The sequence below is a fragment of the Hibiscus syriacus genome, unplaced genomic scaffold (genome assembly GCF_006381635.1).
Source record: "Hibiscus syriacus cultivar Baekdansim isolate YM2019G1 unplaced genomic scaffold, ASM638163v2 tig00110472_pilon, whole genome shotgun sequence".
NCBI classification, from domain to species: domain Eukaryota; kingdom Viridiplantae; phylum Streptophyta; class Magnoliopsida; order Malvales; family Malvaceae; genus Hibiscus; species Hibiscus syriacus.
The window spans coordinates 2,857,370-2,883,374 of record NW_024062752.1 but is presented as its reverse complement, the minus strand read 5'-3'; the positions used below and the strand labels follow the sequence as shown (position 1 = coordinate 2,883,374).

Genomic DNA, 26,005 nt, shown 5'->3' with positions numbered 1-26,005 from the left:
CAATCTATTAATAATTGATTTTATCATGATTAGGATGATCATGGATCGAATCAGATTTTTGATTCATTATAACTCACTCAAATATAACACCTATCCAGTCATCCGCACAACTCGAGTTTTGGGAAATTCCAACCGATCAAAGTTTAACTTAAATTTTAAGGTAAAAATATGTATCTTACCCTATACATACACATATAGATAGAATAGTATTATATCAATTATTTATAAATATATAAGGGTCAATAAAACTATTGTTTTCGGGTTAGGTATATTATTTTGACACTAAACACAAACTCAACTCATTCTTATCTTTAAAAAATCGACTATCCGACTCAAACCTTAATTTTTTAAAAAAATATCTCTATATGATCGAATCAAAACTTATCAGATTCAAATTAAATTCTCATTCTTAATCTCAATTTAAATATGACATAAAAATATAAATCAGAAATAACTTGAATTAAAATATAAAACTTCAACGAAAAATTCAAAAAAAATCTAATTGATAAATTCAAATAACTTAGAAGAAACAATTTAAAAAAATCAAATAGACTTAATCTGATAATTCACACTCAAACCTAACCCGACAGCTGAAATGAATAGTTAATTTTTCACGTTATTTGTGCTTAAAACCCCAACATCTGATTGGTTTTCCAGTGCTTGTCTGGTTCAATTAACAATGAACAGTTTTTGTGAATTCACGTAGCATCTGCGGTATAATTAATTAATTAAACATTTCCTGTTCACATTACATTTATCATAAATGATTGTTAATAAAATTAAAGGAAAAAATAATGATTGGTGACAAATGCTTCACTGCCATGCCGGTGGTTTTCACATGTTCTTTTGAATACAATTAGCTGATTCTGGACGTTATCCATTCCACAGCAAAGATTCGCTTTGTTACTTTCAACCATAACATAAGTTTACTATTAACTTCGTTTTTTATTTTATTCTTAATGGTTTTGGTCATCGAAACTATCACTTTAAACAACAAAAGAGGGAACTTTGATGTCTATGTTCAGTGGAGCTTTGGGATTTTATTCACCAAATGTCGGTTTAATTAAAATGATTTGACCGAAACTTTTATTCGCTTTTGGTTTATTTAGTTATTTTAATCGGTTCTGACAGTTAATTTGATTTTGAATATTAATTTTAAATATTTAAGTCATGTATTATATAAATTATATTTCGTTTTTTCACTTTCTTTTCTTTCCTCCTCTCTAACTTTTATATTAGGTTTAATATAAAAATAAAATTTTAAATTATACATGCTTTCTATTTAGGATCTAAATTATTTTGTTAATCCAAATACTTAATGTTACAAGTGTTATTATTTTAAGTCTCTCGACCATAAGCAATCATTAAAATTTTTTATTAAGTAACACATGTCACGTTTTGATAATTTTAAAGATTTTATTTAAAATAAAAAAATTAAAATATATTTTATTTATAAAAAACTTTAAATTTTCAAACATCTTAAAAATTCAAACCTTTGAAAATATTTATTCTAATCCTTATACTCACGTCAATCATCGTTGTTGTCGTCGACTGAACCTCCATCGACGACACAACCACCGTCACTAGTCATTTAGATTGTCGCCACCAAGCACTAATATTCTAGAGAAGAGGGAGGGGAACGAAGCAAGGGGTCGAGGGGGTGATTGGGACTGGAGGGGGGTGGCGAGAGGGAGGGGGAGGCGAGGGGTTGTTTTTATATATATAAATTTTTTAAATATAATAATTTATTTTAATTTTTTTAAATGAAAATTTTAAAATTATTAGAATACGACACATATTATTTGATGAAAATTTTTAACGGTCGTTACAATCATACACCTAGAGTAATAACGTTTGTAAAGTTAGACATATAAATTGACCGAAAAACAATTCAATCACCTTAATGAAAAAAACCCGGCATAATTTGGATACTTATTTTTATATTAAGTTTTTATCATATTATTATTTTTTATCTGGATTATGTTATTTTATTTTGTTTATTTAGTATTTCTCATTTGTATTGAAAATGAATAATGATTTTTGTATGTTATTGAAGTAATCTCTTTTTTTAAATCTGAATTTGACGTCATTTTTTTAATTGGTGTTTATTTTATTACTTTGTAGGACTACCCATGCTTTACACCACAAGACTCGTTCTTTCATATTAATATAACTTTTATGAATAAATTGTAATTGAGTTATGATAAAATTAATTTATCATTGTGTTATTATTGTAATGTCCAATTTTATGATTATATTAATTATATTTATCATGTAAGCTAAACAATAATATTTGTTTGCCGTTATTATTTAAATAAAATATTTTTAAATTTCAATTATTTTAAATTTAAAACATATCAAATGTATTTTTTTTTTCAAAATTAAAGATGATTTAAAACTCAAGTATATATTAGAGTAGGATATTCAAGCAAGTTCAGAAGTCAACCGTCGGAGATCTTCAATTTTTTTTTTGAAGAAACTCACACTTTTTATTTTATGCTCCAATATAAACGGAAGAATGCTCACCTCTAGATTTGTAGGGTAGGGAGTCGCCTCTAGAATCTCAATGGTTAATGGTTTTGGCTATCAGTAGAATATTAAATGAATCAAGTTTAAATGAATGAGTTCGTTCATTTATTTTAAGAGCTTTATGCATATTTAATTTGTATTTTTACAAAGATTAAGTGAATCTATTTATGTATATTATTAAACAAGTTTATGAACAATCAAAACCCTATTTTACGTACTTAATTCTGATTTTGTTTAGTAAATTTTTGAACTTGTAACCATAAAGGTATTTTTCTGTTTTTCCTTTTTGAAAAATAGTTGTTGAACGGTAGAAAATAGTAGAATCATAAATGAATTTAAAGAGACGAATAAAAGCAGTCGTTTTTATGAGATTTTTAATTTATTTCTTTATCATTCATAAAATTTTATAAATTCACTTACTAACATAAAATTATACCTTCTTTCTCCCAATAAAACCCTTAACTTGGCTCTCCCACACCCCTTGTTTCACGTAGCCAAAAGGAAGACAGAATTCGAGTGGGTTTTGAAAATGGATGGTGACGTTGTTTGATATTAATGATTGAAACAAGGCATGCATGATAACGAGGATGAGAGCGGAGGCGGTCACTTTTAGACATAAGTGGCACAGGCGTTGAAAAAAGCAAAGGCCCCCCCTCTTTCACGTGTATCAGTTATGCTCGGTAGCGTTCTCCATGTGCTTCGCTGCAGCACTCACCAAATAGAAATACCGCGACGCCTTTCAAGATAAGCCTAGACTATTTAATTTTATATTAAATTACTACTTCTCAGATTATAAATACGTTTTTAATAAATTTATTAAATAAAGGGTAATATTCATCCCAAATTGTTAGTTCTATTATAAATATGTCATCCTTTTTAAAGTTATAATTTAGTCACTTAATATATTATTGTATCATTAAACTTGAGACAAACATATAATGTGATATTGTATAAGAATAATTTTAGTCTGTAAATATTTATAGATTATATTAATTTCGTAACAAAATAGTAGCTGGATAGCTACATTCTACCATAAATGATAACAAGTTACTATTATATTATTATTATACTAGGAAATAATGTAAATTTTGTACGAGAAGAATAAGTGACTAAATTATAGTTTTTAGAAGGAAAAATTACCTATTTGTAACTGAATTAATAGTTGAGTGATCTTGAGTGCATTTTACCCAAAAAAAATAAAAGCACATAAAACAAGGAAGGTGATTTTTTTTTCCTCTTTGGCTTTGTTTGTGGACTGTAGCCGCATCCCACGGATCTTGCCTTCTGGTTTCCTTTCCTTTTTTTCTCTCTCTCTATTTTCCGATCTTCTTGTGCGCGTGTATATATATGCACAAAAGGGGGATATAGGGTTGACCATATTATTTAAGAAGAGAGCCAATAGAGAGAAAGGGAAGTGCAGGAAATTTGCAGAGAGATAACCCAAAGCAAAAGCAGAGCGTCGATTCAAAGCTTATATAGGAAATAGTATAATTGTAGGGATTTGATATCCATTTAAAGCACCATTAATGGCTTCTTGGAAGAAAACCATCGCTTCCCCGTTCAAAAAAGCGTGCACTTTCTTCAACCAGCAACCCAGGGATAAGAAGTCCCAAAGAGGTACACATCTCTCTCTCTCTCTCTCAATAGACAATTGAAGTTAGAATTTTCTCGGCTTCTAAATTCAATTATAGTTTTATTACTGTATTAACTTAAACCTCTGTAATTTTTTGGAGGATTAAAATCGTGATTTTGTCTTTTTTTAGAAACAAAATACAATTTTGACATGTATTAATTTATAACTTTAAATTTTGTAAGAGGACTAAAGCATAATTTTACCGTTTTATATATATATATTGGCTATAATTCTACTCATCTAATGATGTCTTGCCCATCCATTCCATTCTTTTCCGCTTCCTTTCTCCCCAATGAACGTAACATGTATTAATTTATAACTATAAAATCTGTAGGAGGACTAGAGTATAATATTTTCCATTTTGCATATATTATTGTTCTACTCATCTGATGATTCTTGCCCATCAATCCCACTCTTTTCCGTTCCCTTTGTTCCCAATGAACGTTTAGTGACGATTAACAATATAATGAAAACGTAAATTATATAATTTACATGAATAGAACATTAATTACGACGGTCGAGTTATTAAAGTATGGATCAAACGATTTAATAATAATATTATAAAACTGATTGAATGGAAGATAAAAAATTCAACTGACACATTGGATTCGGTTATATCCAACAATGATTACGTGGCTAATAGAGAGTTGTGGGCTTGCAGAGCATGAAAAGCATGTGATGGATCTGCACGGAGAGGTGATGGCATGTGCGTACGAAGATGTGCAAGTCATGTGGTCCATCCTGGACAAGTCCAAATCCACAGCCTGCAACATCAAGCCCTAGATTCCTCCCCCCTCCTTATTTTTGTTTCCTCTTGCATGTGGCTGATGTACATAATGTGATTCTTCAATGTTAAACTTGTTCCAAGTGATGAACAAGATCAACACAATTTACAAATCCATTGCAAATTTGGGGAAATTAGGAGATTGGAAGGCTTATGTTTTCCTTTTTTATTTGGAATTCGAGTTGTTATCTTGTAGGGAATCCCCGAGAGCATTAAATCTCACGGCGAGATTTTTAATCAAATTTTCTTTTTTATATTTATTTTAGTATTTATGTATAATCTCTTATTTTTATTGATAAACAATGAAGGATTCATAACTTCCTTCCTTTCTTTATTTTATTAATAATATATATTCTGAAATTTTATTTGTATTCATAATATTTAAAAATTTTATATTATTAAAATGTGTGTTTATCTTAAAGAATTGTTGATAAATCAAAACTAAGATCTAACATAGTGTTGCAATCGCTCATCCAATCCGTTTTGTTTATATTTATATTTGTGTTAATATGTATATACTAAGTGCATGTATTTATTTTCAAATAAAACTCTAAATCAAATGTTTTGAATGAAATGATTGTTTTTTAATATATATTTTTAATTATTATTAACGTCCTTATTACAATAGCTTATAGTCATGTATTTTTTTATGCAAATAGAGTTAATTTTACTAAAAAAGTAAAATATTTAAAATTGTAATGAAATTTAAAAATTAAATACACAATCATAATATTTTTCTATGGTCATTGATATAAAAAAGAGTTATTTCAGACTATTAAAAGATCATACAAGAAAAAAAAAATTAAAACACATTCAAGAAACTCGAACAAAAACATACAATCAAATCTGACTCTTTCCACAAATGAATTATAACATAATATTAAACTATTAAAAGACATAAACAACCGCAAATTATAATCGAGCGTTGTGAGAAAATTATCTATAAACGCAAATAGCGTATCAAAGTCAATTTAAATATCAATTTATAAAGTCATAATTTTTTAAGATATATGCATATAGTAAAGTTATAAAGTCATAATTACTAGGAACTAAAAAATACAAAAAAAATATATGCATATAGTAAAGTTAATATGAAACAAGGAATATAGACCGTTGACAACCAACACAAGACTAGTGACACTGCTTATCAAACCTAAATGAAAATGAAATAGACAATAGACATAGGCGAAAGAAAAAAAAACGATAATTTTTTCTTCAAATATCAATTTAAATTTATTGAATGATCAAAGATATGATAGACCTGCTTATTGTCATTTATCAACCTAATTGTTTTAGTTGTCTTTATAGTTTCACCCTTCTACACCTCCTTTAAACAACAAGGTATTTAATACTACCATGAAATGCATACATTTTCTTTCATTTTGAATCCTTCTTGTTTTTTTATGTAATAATACATTTGTATTGATCAATCTCCTTTTTTATTTAAAATATGATTATATCAATTGAGTTTTGTTTTTCTCATTTATTTATATAAATATAAAAATATTGCATCAATCTTAGAAGAATATATTTAAGGGAAAAGTATAGTAATGGTCACTGAACTTTTCTAAAGCTTTCATTTAGGTCCCCAAATTTTAAAACTTACAATACAGTCCTCCAACATTTAGTCCGTTTGTAATATGGTCCTCGACCGTTAACTGTCGTTAGTACATTTGCAATACGCCTCTGAACTTTTTAGGCTCTTGCATTTAGGTCCCCTAACTTTTAAAACTTGCAACACAATCCTCAATTTTATTCTAAACCCCAAATTCCAAAATGATTCAATTATATTCTAAACCCTAAATTCTAAAATACTTTAATTTGGAGTTTATAATATAATTGAAGTGTTTTAAAATTTGAGGTTTAGAATGTAATTGAAGTGTTTTGGAATTTTGAACATGAATTTGCTATTTAACTCATATAGATTTTTTGCTAGGGTTCCTGAGTTTTCTTCTTAAAACATTACTTGTATCTTTGAGTAAACACACTATTTTCATTATAAATTTGTTATAGTTGGAGAAGAAGATGAAGAACGGAGGAACGAACGGGATTTGGGAATGGAGAAAGGAGGGTTAGGGATTTTGGAGGATGAAGGATTAGGGATTTATGAGAGTAGATTGGGGATTAAAATCAGAAAAGGGATTAAAGCACGAGGGAAATTTGACTTACCTGATGATGTGGAGGCAGGCCAAGGAGGTTTGGGGCAAGATGGAGCGGCCCAGTTGATTGGCCCAGTACCTGAAATACAAAAGAAAAAGGAATCAGTTTGTTAAGCATTCAGTTATAAGAATTGCCAGCTGGCTTTGTTAGATTTACCAGTATGAATTGTAACTAAATAATACCTCATGGGGAGCACATTTCCTTTTATGATTTGAATGAATGAGAATACGTTTTTGTAATCTTCCTTCTTCTCTTTCCAAAATTCTCTATTCTTTGATAATTTCTTCTTCTTATTTCTCATTCCACAATAAATTGGTATTGAGAGCCTCGGTTCTGGCAAAATATTGAGCATGGCAAAGAAGAATCAGTCCATGACTGAAGTCGATCTTTCAGGCCTGCAAAAGCAAATGAAAGATTTAACAGCGTTAATAAAGAAAGGACATGACGAGACGAGTCCACCTAAATGGTGGGAAATGAAAGAAAACAGAATTACTGAAATGGAGTCGAGGATGGCTACTAATCAGGGCTATGTTGAAGAACTGTTAAAGATCATAACAGGCAGAACAATGAAAATGAACAACCTGCTGGGGAACAGGTACAAACTTCTAATAACTCTAAAAATGGGGAGAAAAATCCAGTTTTGGTGGCTATAGTGAAAGATAAATCAAGATTCACTTATAAAACGGATGAACCTGGGATTTTGAAAGATAATTGTTTGGCCATTAAGAACAGTTCTAGGCCTGAAAATCTGATAGGTGAAAGCAATAACAATAAACCTAATATGATGGGAATGGTAGTTGAAAACAAGGGACCAGGGGGTTCATTTAGCAGTACAGGAAATATGTGGCATAGACCTAAAATTGAACTGCCTTTTTTCGAAGGAGTTAATCCGAGGGAGTGGATTCAGATATGCCATAAGTATTTTTCTATTTGTGGTGTTCCTGTTGAGCACAGAGTGGAGGTAGGTACTATGTACTTAACAGGCAAGGCAGAAATATGGTTTGATGGGTATATTATGCAAAAACACCATGTTACGTGGCATGAGTTTGAAGGTGATCTCTGTAATAGATTTAGTGATAGATGTTTTTCTAATATTGTTGAAGAGTTTACTAAATTGACTCAGAAAGGGTCTGTAGAGGATTATCAGGAGAAGTTTGAGGAGTTACAACCTCATATGCTTTTGCAGAATCCTACTTTGACTGAGGAATTTTTTTGTGTCACTCTTTGTTAGTGGACTCAGAGATGATATTAAACATAGGGTCAAGGCTTTAGATCCTAAGAATTTATTTGAAGCATGTAAGCAAGCTAAACTCTATGAATTATCTGTGGAGTTTGAAAACAGAAGGTTGAGGCCTTCTTTTAAAGTCCCACCCTACCTAAACCCCAGTACTATTTCTAAACCATATGCACTGCCAGTTAATACAAAACCTATAGCAGTAGCAACTCCTAAACAGAGTCTTATAGAGCATAGAAGGCAGAATAATATTTGTTTTAAATGTGGTGAGAAGTATCTTCCAGGTCATCAATGTAAAAATAGACAGTTGAACATGATTACGGAAGAAGTGGATACTCCTTCAGTGGAAATTTTTCCTACAGATTCGGATCAACTCTACAAACAGAAGAGGAAACTTTAGAAATCTCTATGAATGCTATTATTGGCTCTATTAGTCATACTACATTGAGAATCCAAGGCACTATTCAAGGGAAACCATTGAGTATCCTCATTGACAGTGGCAGCACACACAGTTTTTTAACTCCTAAATGGGCTGATACTGGGATTCAGATTACTACTCCTTATCCTTTGGCTATTACTGTGGCTAATGGCCAACAACTATTCAGTACTACTAGATGCAATAAAGTAGAGTGACAAATGCAGGGACATACTTTTTTGCATGATTTTAGGCTGCTTAAACTGGGTGGGAGTGACATGGTTTTAGGAGTAGATTGGATGAAGTTATTCAGTCCAATATTAATGGACTTCAATCATATGACTTTAAGTTTTGATCATGAAGGGCAAAATTTGTATTCAGGGACAACATCCCTCAACTGAACTACAGTAAATTTCAGGGGCTACATTACTTAAAATGAGTGCAGGGGATTCTGATATTTTAGGGCATATTGTCCTATTTACTATGGCAGGAAGTTCTTTTGCTATTCCTATGGAACTTCAACATATCTTGGAGAAATATAGCTCAGTTTATGCAGAACCTGAAGAGATACCTCCCCAGAGGTCTCATGATCATGACATTCCACTTAAATCTACTGCCACACCAGTTAATTTACGGCATTACAGATTTCCTCACAATCAGAAGGCTGAGGTTGAAAGACATATCACTACAATGCTTTCTTCTTCTGTCATTCAACCTAGCAGAAGCCCATTTGTCTAACCCTGCCTTATTATTAAAAAGAAGGATGTCACTTGGAGGTTTTGTGTGGATTACAGACAACTTAATAGTATGACTATTAAGGACAAATTTCATATTCCTATAGTGGAGGATTTATTGGATGAGCTACATGGGGCAGTTTACTTTTTAAAAATTGATCTGAGGTCAGGTTATTGGCAGATTAGAATTAAACCAGAAGACATTTACAAGACTGCATTTATAACACATCAAGGCCATTATGAATTTAAGGTGATGCCTTTTGGCCTTACCAATGCTCCTGCTACATTTCAGGCACTTATGAATGACTTGTTTAATTCTTTCCTTAGAAAATTTGTTTTGGTTTTCTTTGATGATATATTGCTGTACAGCAACAGTATGGCCGACCATGTTGAACATTTACAATTAGTATTGAAAGTTTTGCAAAAGAATCAATTATTTGCAAAACTCTCCAAATGTTTTTTTGGACAGGCTAAAGTGGAGTATTGGATTTCATACAGGGTTTGCCTACATCATTCAAGAAAAACTATATTTTGGTAATTGTGGATAAATTTACCAAATACAATCATTTTTTGTCCTTAGCTCATCCTTATTCTGTTGCAGAGGTTGCTAAACTCTACCTAGACAATGTTTATAAACTACATGGCCAGCCTAAATTGGCCATCTCTGACAGAGATAAGACCTTTACTAGTTTTGTTTTGGAAAGAATTGATGAAATAATTAGGGACAAGGACATGTTCAGTACTGCTTATCATCCAGAAATGGATGGACAAACAGAGAGAGTCAATCAGTGTTTAGAGCAGTATTTAAGGGGCATTTGTTTTTTTTCAGTATAGACATTGGGCTAAATAGATCCCTCAGGCAGAATGGTGGTACAACACCACTTACCATACTGCTTTAAAATTAACTCCCTTTCAGGCTTTATATGGGTACAAACCACCTATTAGGGTTTAGCCAATAGATACTACAGTTCAGTCAGTGAGTGAAATTATGTCTAACAGAGAGCATATAAGGCAAATGGTCAAGCATCAATTAGAAGTAGGCAGTAACAGAATGAAGCAGCAGGCTGATAAAAATATATCAGAAAGGGTTTTTCAAATTGGAGAATTGGTGTACCTGAAGTTGCAGCCGTATAGACAATCTTCAATTGCCCTGCAAAAAAATCTCAAGTTAGCAGCCAAATATTATGGACCATTCAAAATACTTGAAAAAATAGGTGAGGTGGCTTATCAGTTGGCCTTACCTGATTCTTCGAGACTCCATCATGTATTTCACGTAAGCCTTTTAAAAAGATTCATTGGAGATTCGTGACTGCTACAGATCCTCCTGCAATAAACGATGATGGTCAGTTACGGATTAAACCTTTAAAAATTGTAGGAAGACATATCGTGAATAGAAATGGAAAGCCAATCACTCAGCTTTTGGTTCAATGGGAAAACTTGGATGAATCGAATAATACCTGGGAAGATTATTCGTTTATGCGTGGCCAGTTTCCTTTGTTTGATCCTTGGGGACAAGGCTCGTCTCGTGGGGCGGGTATTGTTATAGTTGGAGAAGAAGATGAAGAACGGAGGAACGAATAGGATTTGGGAATGGAGAAAGGAGGGTTAGGGATTTTGGAGGATGAAGGATTAGGGATTCATGAGAGTAGATTGGGGATTGAAATCAAAAAAGGGATTAAAGCACGAAGGAAATTTGACTTACCTGATGATGTGGAGGCAGGCCAAGGAGGTTTAGGGCGAGATGAAGCGTCACAGTACCTAAAATACAAAAGAAAAAGGAATCAGTTTGTAAAGCATTCAGTTATAAGAATTGCCAGCTGGCTTTGTTAGATTTACCAGTATGAATTGTAACTAAATAATAACTCATGGGGAGCACATTTCCTTTTATGTTTTGAATGAATGAGAATACGTTTTCTGTAATCTCCCTTCTTCTCTTTCTAAAATTCTTTATTCTTTGATAATTTCTTCTTCTTATTTCTCATTCCACAATAAAATTACTTGCTTCCATGCTTTTCTCACAACTCTTTAACACTTAGTGGCTACTGATCACAAAGTTTCAATTTCAAAGAGAGCAACTCTCTTAACTTTGAGCTGATGAACGTGTAGGTATGTTAGAATTTCGAATCCAGGCACATAAAACCACTTCCTTTATCTCCAAGCTATGATTTTGCACCAAATTTTTCCCAAGAAAAAAAATTATGATCAACATTTCATGAACTACAAGTAAGACGGTAGAAAATTTGAGGCATTGATTATGCATAGGGAAAGAACAAACTTCAAAGTTCATCACCATAATGAATTACTTGGCTGCAGATTCCTAACCAATTAGTTGCAAGCAATATAGCGAGAAAAAGTTGTGCTAAACCCGAATATCAACAATTTTTTAGGGGAGTTTCTCTACTATGATTGACACCTTCGTTTCTCGTCTTCAAGCTCATTTTTTAACATTTCTATCCGCTGGAGTAAAGCTATATTTTCCTAGTAAAATTGGAATTAGTCAATAAAACAGAAGCAATATTTTTAGGCATTATTGTAAACGTTCAAAATTGAGGTTTAAAATATAATTGAATTATTTTAGAATTTGGGGTTTAAAATGAAATTGAGGATTATATTACATGTTTTAAAAGTTGGGGGACCTAAATGCAAGTGCCTGAAAAGTTCAGTGACCATATTGCAAATGTACTAACGCTAGTGTAACGGTCGAGGACCATATTACAAATGGACTAAATGTTGGAGGACTGTATTGTAAGTTTTAAAAGTTAGGGGACCTAAATGAAAGTTTTAGAAAAGTTCAGTGACCATTACTATACTTTACCCTATATTTAAAATATAATTATATCGATCATGATGAAATCATTTTAAATTAATAATATATGCTATAACATATTGAGTTTATTTTATGCGTTTTTAATTTTACAATCAATATTAATATCTTATTTTATAATAATATTACTTCCAACATCTATCACGTCTTAATTTATTATTTATATATATACTCTTGCTATCATATCATATAATATCAATATTCGTCCACTTGACTTTTGTAACTTATGTTTGAAGAATTAATCTATTTTGAATAATTCTTTTGATAGAATTAAAGATGTATGGGAGTCAAATAGAGGTAGAAGCATTATGCAATCTTTATTGCTAACTAAGGTTGAGACGAAAAAAAGAGATAAAGCAATTCGAGAAAGTAATTTGGACTCAGCGAAAAAATTGGGAATTTAATTGATGATATAGAAAAAAGATGTATTTCAAACCCCAGTTTAATTTCTGCTCAGTCTCATCTTGTTGCATTAAAGGCTCGACTGTGGGATGTTTTGAGGAAGGAAGAGCGTGAGTGGCTTCAAAAATCTAGACTCAGGTGGTTTAAAGAGGGGGATAAAAATATGAAGTTCTTTCAATTAACTGCTGTTTCAAGAGCAAGATTTAATCAGATTACAAAGTTGAAGGTAAATAATTCGGTCTTTAAACACCAAGCAAGGATTCAACAAGCCTTTGTAAGTCATTTTCGGAGTCTTTACAATGACATAAAAACAATTCCAGTCAAGAAATTAGACATTCTGTTTAAGAGATTATGTGTTGCCTCTAAAAGGTACATTGAGAGCCCTTTTTCTGAAGAAGAGGTATGGCTTGTTATTAATTCTTCTGATGGGTCGAGAGCGCCAGGACCGGACGATTTTAGCTTGGATTTTTTAAAAAAATTCTGGAGGGTTATAAAGGTTGATGTCATGCTGTTCATGGCTGATTTTTAATGGGGTAGAGTTGAGGATCTTTCTTTTAATAACTCTTATATCGCGCTCATCCCGAAAAAAAATGAGCCGATTTTCCCGGAGGACTACAGGCCAATTTCCTTGGTGGGGAGTTTGTACAAAATAATGGCTCAAGTTATGGCAAAAATAATGGCTAGATGTCTTAAAGAAGTGGTGGGGGAGAATCAGTTCGCTTTTTCTTCCGGTAAACAGATTGCAGATTGTATCTTGATTGCGAACGAAGTTATTGACGACTTCTCTAAACGCAAGAAAGAGGCAATACTTTTTAAGGCAGACTTTAGTAAAGCATATGACACAGTAGACTGAAATTTTCTGAACTTGATTCTAATGAAAATGGGTTTCGAAAAAAGATGGAGGAAATGGGTCTATTTTTGTATCTCGTCTCCATCCATTGTCGTTTTAGTCAACGGCTGCCTGTCGACTAATTTTGTAATAAAAAGGGGTCTTAGGCAGGTCTGCCCATTATCGTCGCTGCTATTTAACGTTGTTGGGGGAGGCCCTTAGTGTCATGTTAAACAAAGTAATCGCTTTTGGGTTGTGCGGTGGTGTTGGAGTTAGGTTTGGAAATGTAGAAATTTTGCATATTCAATTTGCCAATGATCTTCTATTATTTTCAGCAGCAAATGAAAATAGTTTAAAGAATTTCAATCGTGTTCTTAAAATATTTGAGTTGGATACGGGGTTAAAATTAAATATGAAGTAAGTTGGCTGCGGGGTTTAAATTAAATATGAAGAAGTCTAAGATTTTTGGTATTAACGTTGAAGAAAGCAGAATTATTAGATGGGTTGATACTATTAATTGCAGTTGGGCTTCGTTTCCTACGACTTATTTGAGTCTTCCGTTAGGTCACAAAAAGAACTCTTCGGCCTTATGGCAACCTGTGTTGGACAAGATATACTCTCGATTACAGGGTTGGAAATGTAAATTTTTATCCTTTGCGGGCAGGATTACTCTCATTAGATCAGTGTTATCGAATTTACCTGTCTATTATATATCTTTATTCTATTCCTAAGCCATAGCTGATGCCATTAATAAAGTCATAGCTTCTTTTGTTTGGAAGGGTAATTTGAAAAGGGGTACACTGGTTTAAAGTGGGAAAATATATGTGGACCCAAATCTCACGGGGTCTTGGGTTTTGATGATGTTAAAATTAGGAATCGTGTGTTGCTTAATAGGTGGATTTGAGGTTTGGTGAGGAGAATGATTGCCTATGGAAAAAAATAATTGTTGCTAAATATAAGTATGGGCCAGATTCTATTGTTCCAGAAGTGTTATGTCAGTGCAAATCTTCTTGGGTATGGCATAATATTGTCAACCCTGTTGTTTCTAATGAAGGAAACATGTTTGCGGATTTTATTTGCGTTATGGGAGATAGTGCTAAAATTGAATTCTGGACAGATCACTGGACTAACATGTTTTCTCTTAAATCATCATTCCCCAGAATTTTCAGTTTGGCTTTAAAAAAATCTGGTAAGATTGTTGAGTTTGGGTATTGGGAGACGGGGTCTGGGAATGGAAAATTGATTTAAGGAGAGAGCTATTCGTATGGGAAAAAGAACTATGGTCTGAGTTTCTTTTGGTCCTGTCGAGAGCTGTTAGTTTAGCTCCCGTTCAAGACAGATTGCATTGGTTAGGGGAAGAAAATGGCACGTACACTTCTAAATATTTATGTTCTAAGGTGGCTATTGCTAGTAAAATGGAAGATTATATCTGGAAAGCGGTTTGGTGTAAATTTGCTCCTCCAAAAGTTTCTGGTTTTGTTTGGAAAGCAATGCATCAAAGATTGTCGGTTTCTACAGAGTTGGCAAAGCGAGGAGTGCTCAGCTCTGATCACTCTTTGTTCTTTTTGCAATCAAGCTCCTAAAACTATTAATCATGTCTTGTGTCACTGTGACTGCGTCTGGAAGGTTTGTCAAAGATGGTGCTCGGTGTGTGTTGAAAACATTTTGATATTTCGATATAACAAACTAAGTTTAAATGAATTTTAAGATTTTACAAATAATTTTATTAAATATATTCGATTTAATTACTCGAATATCAAGTCATTACTCCAAGTCTTTCAAGATCAATTTTAAACCATACTAAATGTGTAAATTTGTGTTTTATACTTAAACTATTTTTAAACAAATTTTCATAAAGTATTTTGAACCAAAATCAAGCATAAAATCAATTTTTCAAGGGCATGCACCGATGCACCAATCCACCAATCCATGCATTGATGCATCAATTAATTTCTTGAACATCGAATGCATTTTATGCATCGATGCACATACCATGCATCAATGCACTCAATGCATTTGATGCATCGATGCACAAGACCATGCATCAATGTACTCAGGCTATTTCAAAACATCGAATGCATTTCATGCATCGATGCACTCTTAGTGCACCGATGCACTGAGAGTCAAACAGTCAAAATATTTCTATTTTACACTGATGCACCGATGCACCTCGGGTATGCATCGATGCACAGACGCTCCCATCCACTTTCATTAATTGTTTTCACACTTAAACAACTCTATTGACTCCACTAATCATCCCCAACGTTTAGAATCATTTGAAGGTGTATTTAAACAAGCTTAGAAGCCACTGATCAACAACAAGAAACATCAAGCAACTAGAATCAAGAGAGAATCAAAGAGAAAGCATCAAACCTCAAGTTTGAGCATTTCAAGCCTATTTTTCATTCAATATTCATTTTGCTTTCAAGAACACTTATTGTGCTCAATTGTATTTATTCTTGAGTGTTCTTTCTTTGTTCTAGAATTGTGCAAACATATTTGCCTTGTGAGGTTTTTCTTGTAAGTTTGCAAATTTGTAATCTTCTCTTTGAGAAAAGAGTGTTATCAAGAATTGGGGTATATTCTTGAAGGAGTTGTAAGGTTATCTCTTTGGCCTCAAAAGAAAGAACAAATTAGTGAATTTGTTGGAAAATTCTTACTGTGGATAGCTAAGGTAGTGGACGTAGACTTTGGTTGATAAAGTCGAACCACTGTAAATCGCTGTGAAATTACTTTCAATTTTCTGCAAAAGCTTCCACCAAAATTTTTTATTGTCAATTCACCCCCTCTTGGCCGATTCCATCGATCGATTAACTCAACAATTGGTATCAGAGCCTCACTCATTTGAAGGTTTAATCACCTCTTGAGTCGATTTGGGAAGAGTTACATCGATTATCAAGTCATCAATGGCCTCCGCTTCAAATTACGACTCCGGTCTCGATTTGATGCCCGTCAACAAGCCTCCTTTCTTCAATGGAGCTAACTATGCCTATTGGAAAAATAAGATGATGTACTTCATTCAAGCAACTGACATAGGAGCTTGGAATGCCGTAGAAGAAGGATACATCAAGCCTCTCACTCATCCAAGGTTGTGGAGTGAAAGAGAGACAAGAATGTTCCAGCTCAAATCTAAAGCCATCGATATCATATTTTGTGCTCTTGGACCAGATGAATACGAAAGAGTTTCAACCGCCAAATAAATATGGGACAAGCTTCAAGTCACTCATGAAGGTACCGATGAGGTAAATAAATCTAAAATTAGCATTCTAACGCATAGCTATGAAAATTGCAGGATGAAATCAAATGAAGATATCAAAGCTATTACGGATAGATTTTCAATGATTGTCAATGGTCTCAAATCATATGGAGCTAACATTTCAAATGAAAAGCTTGTGAGGAAGTTAGTCTACTCTCTTCCAAAATCGTGGCAATCAAAGAAGACGACAATCATCGAGTCTAAGGACCTAATGTCCTTAACTCTTGAAGAGCTAATCGGTCCCCTTCTCACTCATAAAATGATTTTTGAAGATGAAGTGGACCTCGATAAGATTGACGAGATACCAAAGGAGAAGGAGGAGAAGAAAAACATTGGAGTTGCTCTCAAATCCACAAAAGAAGAGAGTGATTCAAATGACGATAATGATGACATTATTTGCCAAACGATTCATAAAGTTGATGATGCCCAACCGAGGAAGAAAATTCAAACGCAATGAAGGCTTCAAAACTGAATCGAATGAGAAAGACCCGATCATTTGCTATAATGTAAAAAACCGGGGCAAGTCAAATATAACTGCCCACAAATGAAGAAAAAGGGTCAATCCAAAAAGAAGCACAAGGCTCATGTAGCTACATGGAGTGATGAAGAAGGTTCCGATGAAGAGGAACAAGAAGTTGCAAACTTGTGCTTAATGGCTATCGGGGAAGATTCTAATGTAACCTCTAACTTATTAGATTCGGATGAATTATCTTATGATGAGTTATTAGAGGATTATAATGATTTGGCTTCGGATTATAAGACTCTATTTTCAAAATACAAAAATGATATTTCAAAATTGAAAAACGAAAATAGTCTTTTATCCAAGACCAACAATGAGCTTGAAAGTAAGATCAAAGAATTACAAATCAAAATTAATGATTTTGAAAAGAAAAATATTGATTTGCATAACTTACTTTCAAAAGTTCAAGATGATCATCAAAAGAAGATTGATGATCTTAAAACTTCTTTTAATAAGGTTGGTACAAAAAGTTTTGAAAAATGTGAGAATTCAAAATCTAACTTTGTTAAGAAAAGTTTTAGAAACTACAATCATAGAAGTCCTTAAAGAACTTCAAATGGTAAAATCATTAGAAGTATATGGGTTCCTAAAGAACTCATTACTACTAAAGATAAAAATGTCCTTCATAAATGGATACCTAAGGGGACAAGGATTTTAGAAACTAATGAATATGGACCCAAAAGAATTTGGGTACCAAAAATTAGAAATTAATATATGTTTGTAGGAAAAGGAGCATTGCTACAAGGCACGGGAAACAAATCCAAATTCATGGCACCTTGATAGTGGATGCTCGAGACACATGACCGGAGACAAAAGCCGGTTCATAGAGCTTAACATCAAAAATGGAGGAGAAGTAACTTTTGGTGATAATTCAAAAGGTCACATTGAAGGTATTGATACTATGGGTAATATCTCTTCCATACAAATTAAAAATGTATTATATGTGAATGGATTAAAGCATAATCTATTGAGTATTAGTCAATTATGCGATAAGGGATTCAATGTCATGTTTGAAAATAATGGTCGTAAAGTCATTGACATTGCATCTAATCAGATTATGCTTTTTGGTCATAGAATAGGAAACATATACATGGTGCATTTAGACTCTATTGATATGACTAATTTGTGCCTAGTTGCTAAGGATGAACATGATAGTTGGTTATGGCATAGGAGACTAGGACATGCTAGTATGAGTGTTTTGCAACGACTAATTCAAGGAGACTTAGTAAGAGGGTTGCCTAAGCTTAAATTTGATAATAATAAAATCTGTGATGCTTGTGCTAAAGGAAAACAAAAGCAAATTTCTTTTAAATCCATTAATGATGTATCAACTAGTAAAGTATTACAATTGATCCATATAGATCTTTTTGGGCCAACTAGGACTACTAGCTTGGGTGGAAAACAATATGCAATTGTCTTGGTAGATGACTATTCTAGATATACTTGGTTCTATTCTTAAGTACTAAAGATTAAGCATTAGAAAATTTCATCACATTTTCAAAAGTAATCCAAAAAGAAAAAGGTTACTCTATCACTAGTGTTAGAAGTGATCATGGCACTGAATTTGAAAATCTTGGATTTAATGAATTTTGTAATTCTAATGGTATTGGCCATAATTTTTCAGCACCTAGAATCCCTCAACAAAATGGAGTTGTTGAGAGGAAAATCGAACTTTAGAAGAAATGGCTAGAACCATGCTTTGTGAAAATAATTTGCCAAAATATTTTTGGACGAAAGCCACAAATACCGCTTGTTATGTTGTAAATCGAGTAATGATTAGGCCAATTTTAAAGAAAACTCCATATGAAATTTTCAAAAATAAAAAGCCAACATTAGCTATTTTCATCCTTTTGGATGTAAATGTTTTGTTTTAAACAACGATAAAGAAAATCTTGGCAAATTTGATGCTAAAAGTGATGAAGGAATTTTTCTGGGTTATTCCTTAAATTCTAAAGCTTATCGAGTATTTAATAAAAGAACTTTGGTTGTAGAAGAGTCTATACATGTTGTTTTCGATGATAATCTTCTTTCGAGGAATGATTCTTGTTTGAATGATGATGTAGGTATTATAAATACAAATGACGTTAGACAAGACGTTGGAGAACCATCATCAAAGGAAGAAACGAAAAATGAGGAAACTCATGATCCTCTCGAGAATCCAACCATTGAAGAAAGAGAAGTATCTTATCCAAGAGAGTACAACTATGTCAAGGATGGTGAGATTATAGGTGATCCATCCAAAGGGGTAACAACTCGATCTTCTCTTAGAAATATTTGTAATTATGTTGAATTTATCTCATGCATAGAGCCTAAGAATATTAAAGAAGTATTAAAAGATGAACATTGGATTATGGCTATGCAAGAAGAATTAAATCAATTTGAGAGAAGTAAAGTATGGACATTAGTTGAAAGGCCTAGTAATAAATCTACTATAGGTACTAGATGGGTATTTAGGAATAAACTTGATGAAAGTGGTAATATTGTGAGAAACAAGGCTAGACTTGTTTCTTAAGGGTATACTCAAGAAGAGGGCATAGATTATGATGAAACATACGCTCCCGTAGCTAGGATGGAAGCAATTAGAATGTTATTAGCATTTGCATGTTTTCATGAATTTAAAATATATCAAATGGATGTTAAAAGTGTATTTTTAAATGGTTTTATAAAGGAATAAATGTATGTGGAACAACCTCCAGGTTTTAAAGATTTAAAATTTCCAAATCATGTTCTTAAATTGATAAAAGCACTTTATGGTTTAAAACAAGCTCCTAGAGCTTGGTATGAAAGATTGTCAAACTTTTTAGTTGAAAAAGGTTTTTCAAAAGGGAAGGTTGACACTACATTGTTTTTAAAGCATAAAGGTAAAGCTTTATTAGTAGTTCAAATTTATGTTGATGATATAATATTTGGTTCTACTAATGATGTTCTTTGTCAAGAATTTTCTAAGCTAATGCAAAGTGAATTTGAGATGAGCATGATGGGGGAGCTCTCATATTTCTTGGGACTCCAAATCAAGCAAAGAAAAGATGACATCTTCATCAATCAAGCTAAGTATGTCAAAGATATGCTCAAGAAATTTGGACTGGAAAATGGCAAGCTTCATGACACTCCAATGAGCTCTTTAACAAAGCTTGACTTAGATGAAGGAGGTAAATGTGTAGATGTTAAATTATATAGGTCAATGATTGGATCTTTGCTCTATCTAACTGTAAGTAGACCAGACACTATGTTTAGTGTTTGCTTATGTGCTAGATTTCAATCATGTCCTAAGAAATCACATTTACTAGCTGTTAAGAGGATCTTTAGATACCTTAAGGATACTCCTAGTTTAGGACTTTGGTATCCTAGAGACTCTAGCTTTAGCTTGCATGCCTTTTCAGATGCTGATTATGGAGGATGCAAATTAGATAGAAAAAACACCTCCGATACTTGCCAATTCCTTGGAAATATGATGATTTCATGGTTTTCAAAGAAACAAAATTGTGTTGCATTATCTACCACTGAAGCGGAATACATTTCAGCCGGTAGTTGTTGTGCACAAGTTTTATGGATGAAACAACAACTTTTTTATTATGGAATTGAAGTGGGTATTATTCCTATCAAGTGTGACAATACTAATGTTATTTGTCTCACTAAAAATCCCATCCAACACTCTAGAACTAAACATATTGAAATTAGACATCACTTCATTAGAGACCATGTCGCTAAGGAAGATGTAGTTTTAGAATTTGTTGATACTTTGCACCAATTAGCGGATATTTTTACAAAACCCTTAGATAAGGAAAGATTTTGGACACTTAGGAGAGAATTAGGTTTAACTGACCTATCTTCACTTAGTGTTTAAAATAATTTTAGCACTTTTAAGAATAAATGAAAAATGCTTATAATAATAATTTTTGATTGAATTCTTTGCTATTAGTTAGGGGAGTTTATGTTCTTTGGTGAAAATTAATTTTATGTTCAAATAAAGTTTAAAGATTAATTTGATTGATTGAACATAATTAATTTTTGATATATGAGTTGCCAATACCACTAGAGCCAATTAATTTAGCATTTTGAGTGTTTAAAACGGATTTTTGACATTTTTGTGCTTAATGCATCGATACACTTAACAGTGCACCGATGCATCCCTTTAATTGTGCATCGATACATTAGCCGATGCATCGATGCACGCCCTTGAATGTGCATCGATGCACAAGAGCCATGCATCGATGCATCTATCGGGTTTTGGGTTAAAATGCCTCATTTTCTTTAATTTTCTCAAACCCTAAAACTAAAAACTCTCCCACCATTTATCCTTCTCTCACTCTAAATCCTACTCTTGCTCAAAAGCATCGGAAAATCATCGGTTTCTTCATGCTTTTCATCTTCAAAACCTGCTTATATCATTGTTCAGCGGGCTTGTCAATACCATAAACATTATCCCGTCCAAACATGTTGAAACCTTAGTTTATGGTTGTCTTCTAAGTAATATCTTTATCAAACTGGGTCTAGATGTCTCCCTTGATAATCCTATACCACTTCAAAACCCTATCAATATCCCATCCTTGAAGAAATCAGATTGGAAACTGGATGAGGTAACTGGTTTATGGGCTTTTAAACCTGGTAAATAAACTCCGGGAGCTAGTTCCTCACGAGCTGCTCCTAGCTCCTCTCGTGCTCCTCCTTCTCCTCCTCCTCCGGCTTCTGACGATGATCCTGAATTTCAACATCTTATGCAAGACATCGATGATCACGTACTCGGTTACGAGCCTGCATCGGAGCCAGCTCCACAAGAAGATCAAATGCCTCCATATTTTCGTTCATTTTTGGAGACATTTGATTTACGGAATGCGTCCATGGATTCGCGCTTCACATTCATTGAGTCCCATCTCTACCTTGGGAGCTCGACAACAAGATATGAATGATCGTTTGGATGCACTCACGCTTGAGATGAGAGCTCGTTACCCTCCTCCTCCCGATCCTTCGATGGATGAATAGACTTATCTTGCTTTGATTGTTTTTGGGTTTGAAGTTGAATTTAAATTGTTAAAACATTTTGGATTGTCTTTCTTTGATTGTTGGATGTTTGTTTGATGGATATTTGAACTTTTATTTCATATATATTTTGGTTTGTTTCAATATATGCATCATTTACTTTTTAGTTGAAATATGACCAATTTACCATTTCACATGAATATTATTTATGAAACTAATGGCTAATCTCTCTTTTGATTGTGATCTTAACAGCTTAAGCTATATATATATGTTTTATCAATTGGCTATGTTTTTCGAAGCCTTTTTCACTCATTTTTTGAGTCTTTTTGATTTAACAAAAAGGGGGAGAAGTGTTAAGTGTTAAAAGTTTTAAAGGGGAGAAGTGTTATAGTAAGGGGGAGTAATTTCAAAATTGATTTCAAAACTTATTTTTCAAAGAAAATCTAAAATTACTCAAGAGTTTTTGTTATATCAAAAATGGGGAGATTGTTGAAAATATTTTGATATTTCGACATAACAAACTAAGTTTAAATGAATTTTAAGATTTTACAAATAATTTTCTAAAATATATTCGATTTAATTACTCGAATGTCAAGCCATTACTCCAAGTCTTTCAAGATCAATTTTAAACCTTACTAAATGTGTAAATTTGTGTTTTATACTTAAACTATTTTTAAACAAATTTTCACAGTATTTTGAACCAAAATCAAGCCTAAAATCAATTTTTCAAGGGCATGCACCGATGCACCAATCCATGCATCGATACATCAATTAATTTCTTGAACATCGAATGCATTTTATGCATTGATGTACATACCATGCATCGATGCACTCAGGCTATTTCAAAACATCGAATGCATTTCATGCATCGATGCACTCTTAGTGCACCGATGCACTGAGAGTCCAACGGTCAAAATATTTGAATTTTACACTGATGCACCGATGCACCTCGGGTATGCATCGATGCACAGACGTTCCCATCCACTTTCATTAATTGTTTTCACACTTAAATGACTCTATTGACTCCACTAATCATCCCCAAAGTTTAGAATCATTTGAAGGTGTATTTAAACAAGCTTAGAAGCCATTGATCAACAACAAGAAACATCAAGCAACTAGAATCAAGAGAGAATCAAAGGGAAAGCATCAAACCTCAAGTTTGAGCATTTCAAGCCTACTTTTCATTCAATATTCATTTTGCTTTCAAGAACACTTATTGTGCTCAATTGTATTTATTCTTGAGCGTTCTTTCTTTGTTCTAGAATTGTGCAAACATATTTGCCTTGTGAGGTTTTTCTTGTAAGTTTGCAAATTTGTAATCTTCTCTTTGAGAAAAGAGTGTTCTCAAGAATTGGGGTATATTCTTGAGGGGGTTTTAAGGTTATCTCTTTGGCCTCAAAAGAAAGAACAAATTAGTGAATTTGTTGGAAAATCCTTACTGTGGATAGCTAAGGTAGTGGATGTAGACTTTGGTTGATAAAGTCAAACCATTGTAAATCGTTGTGAAATTACTTTCAATTTTTGCAAAAGCTTCCACCAAAATTTTTATTGCCAATTCACCCCCTCTTGGCCGATTCCATCGATCGATTAACTCAACAGTGTGGCAAATTAATATTGTATTTCCTAGCAATGTCAAGGATTTGCTGCAAATTTGGGTTTCACAAAAGATCAAAAAGAAACTTCGAGATCTTTGGAATCTCGGGTTCTTCGGTTTGATTTGGAAAATTTGGCTTTGTAGGAATAAAATAAGGTTTCAAGGTAACCCCTTTTCGGTTGATCAAATATTCAATTTAGCTATGATTCAAATAGGTGTTTGGGCTTATTCCAATTGGCCATCGTTGATTCAGAGTGTGCAAGACTTTGTTCGCTGCCCCGAATCCTTAGTGATTGGATGCTGCTGATTTTTGTTATGCTTCTTTGTTTATGTTTATGGTTGTCTGCTTGGTTGTTGGGTTTTGTTATTTCATGTTTGTTGCTGGTGGTTGCTAGCAGTGCAGTCTTTGTCTCTGCTCTTTGCCCAGGAAAGTCTTTGTCTCTGCTCTTTTCCCATGAAGCATTCCCTATATGCTGAGTTGGTGATTCCTCATACAGTTTTAGTTCGATTATCAGTCTGTCCGGGTTTATATATTTTGCGATAGCTCAATTATTGTTCGTGTTTCTGTTGCAATTTTGCTGAGTTTCCTTGGTCGATGCATATCTTCTTCATGGCGTTAGATTTTTCTGCAGGTTGTGTTATCTGTTTACAATTGTTCCGTTCTACGTTCACCCTTCTAGTTTGCTGTTTCAGCATTATTGTTTGGTGCATGGTATCTTAAAGCAATGGTTCTGTTTCCAGATTATGCTGCTCGGAGGCTTTAGCAGGAAATGTGCATTGGTTGGTAGTGTGTATGTCAATTTAGTTTTCTTGTTGGGGGCAATATGTACCTTTATTTGTGTAGATACTATGGTCTGTTTTAGCTTCGTCTTTTTGTACTTCTGCTATGATGAATTAAGGTTCAAGACTGTATATTCTTTCTATCTCGAGGTTCACTCTTTTTCCCTCAATTAGGCTTATGAGGGTTTTTTTAACGAGGTCCTTGGGGTGGTGTACTTTGTAATCTTGAATACAAAATACCAATTTTACAAAAAAAACATGACATATTAATTAAATATTAATTTTTAAAAACTTAAACATATTTTTTAATTTACTTTATTAAATTATTATAATTAATAACATCATATAAAAAGCTTCGTGTTTATGCTTATATTATATTAATACATCTTATTTGTATGTAAAGCTCATGTATATTTTTAACACAATGAACCTATTTTACTCATTTTATTTTATTTTATATAATATATATATATATAGTTTTTATTCGTTTTATTTTTGGATAATTCAATTGTTGTATTAATCCAAAAAGTATGCAGTAATACTGCAACTATACAAACAGCAAGCAAATCTGCAACTATACAATCGGAGAGTGGACCATCACTGGATCCCCCAAGCTATAGACGGACTTAAATTTACTCTAACAGATCGATTTATATAGCAGTTTTGTAAACGAATGCTAACCACTTCTCTGGCTAACAATTTTCTCAGTTGTACGACTAAACAGCCTATGATTCCTTTCCACCCATATATTATATAAAAAACTCAACCAAGCAAGCTTCAAAATGCAAACAATTAGATATTTACCTTTCAGACTTGGTTTTTAGTCGTTTTTTTAATTACTATCTAATCATAAATTATTAACAATTACATATGATTATAGCAAAATCGGTGACATCGAAAGATAATTTTACTATATTTTTTTAATGCATGAAAAGATAAAATTACTAATACTTAAAAATAATTTTAATAATTATTATAAAAAAATTATTAAATTCTAAATATATTTCTCTTAACCCATTTCCTATTATCTTTTTAATAAATATTATTGACATAAAAATCCTTAATTCTAAATTAATTAAATAAATTATCAAACAAAATTTTATTACATAGTGTAATCACTTTTTTAATTTTATATAGATTAATAGTAAGAAATGAAATAATATTTACTTAAAAAAATAAAAAAAATATCTTCAATTATATATTTTCATACATTCTAATTTATTTTATATTATGTAAGTTAATCTTAATCTAAAAATTATCCCATTAGATATATAATTTGAATTTAATTTAAAAATAAAAAATTGGAGTTGGAATAGAGAAAGTCGCAACTTACC

General features: G+C 32.6%; 1 protein-coding gene across 1 annotated transcript; it reads left to right on the top strand.

Moving 5' to 3' along the window:
- The first annotated feature begins 3,851 nt into the window (after positions 1-3,851).
- On the top strand, positions 3,852-4,980 carry LOC120127748. The gene is made up of 2 exons (XM_039145587.1): positions 3,852-4,146; positions 4,824-4,980. Exons 1-2 carry the CDS (start codon positions 4,056-4,058, stop codon positions 4,943-4,945), a joined length of 213 nt encoding a protein of 70 aa, XP_039001518.1. The 5' UTR covers positions 3,852-4,055; the 3' UTR covers positions 4,946-4,980.
- The last annotated feature ends 21,025 nt before the right edge of the window (positions 4,981-26,005 follow it).

Coding starts and splice junctions, on each gene's coding strand:
- LOC120127748 (XM_039145587.1), top strand. CDS start 4,056: ATGGCTTCTTGGAAGAAAACCATCGCTTCCCCGTTCAAAAAAGCGTGC. Junction 4,147..4,823: donor GGATAAGAAGTCCCAAAGAG/GTACACATCTCT, acceptor GTGGGCTTGCAG/AGCATGAAAAGCATGTGATG.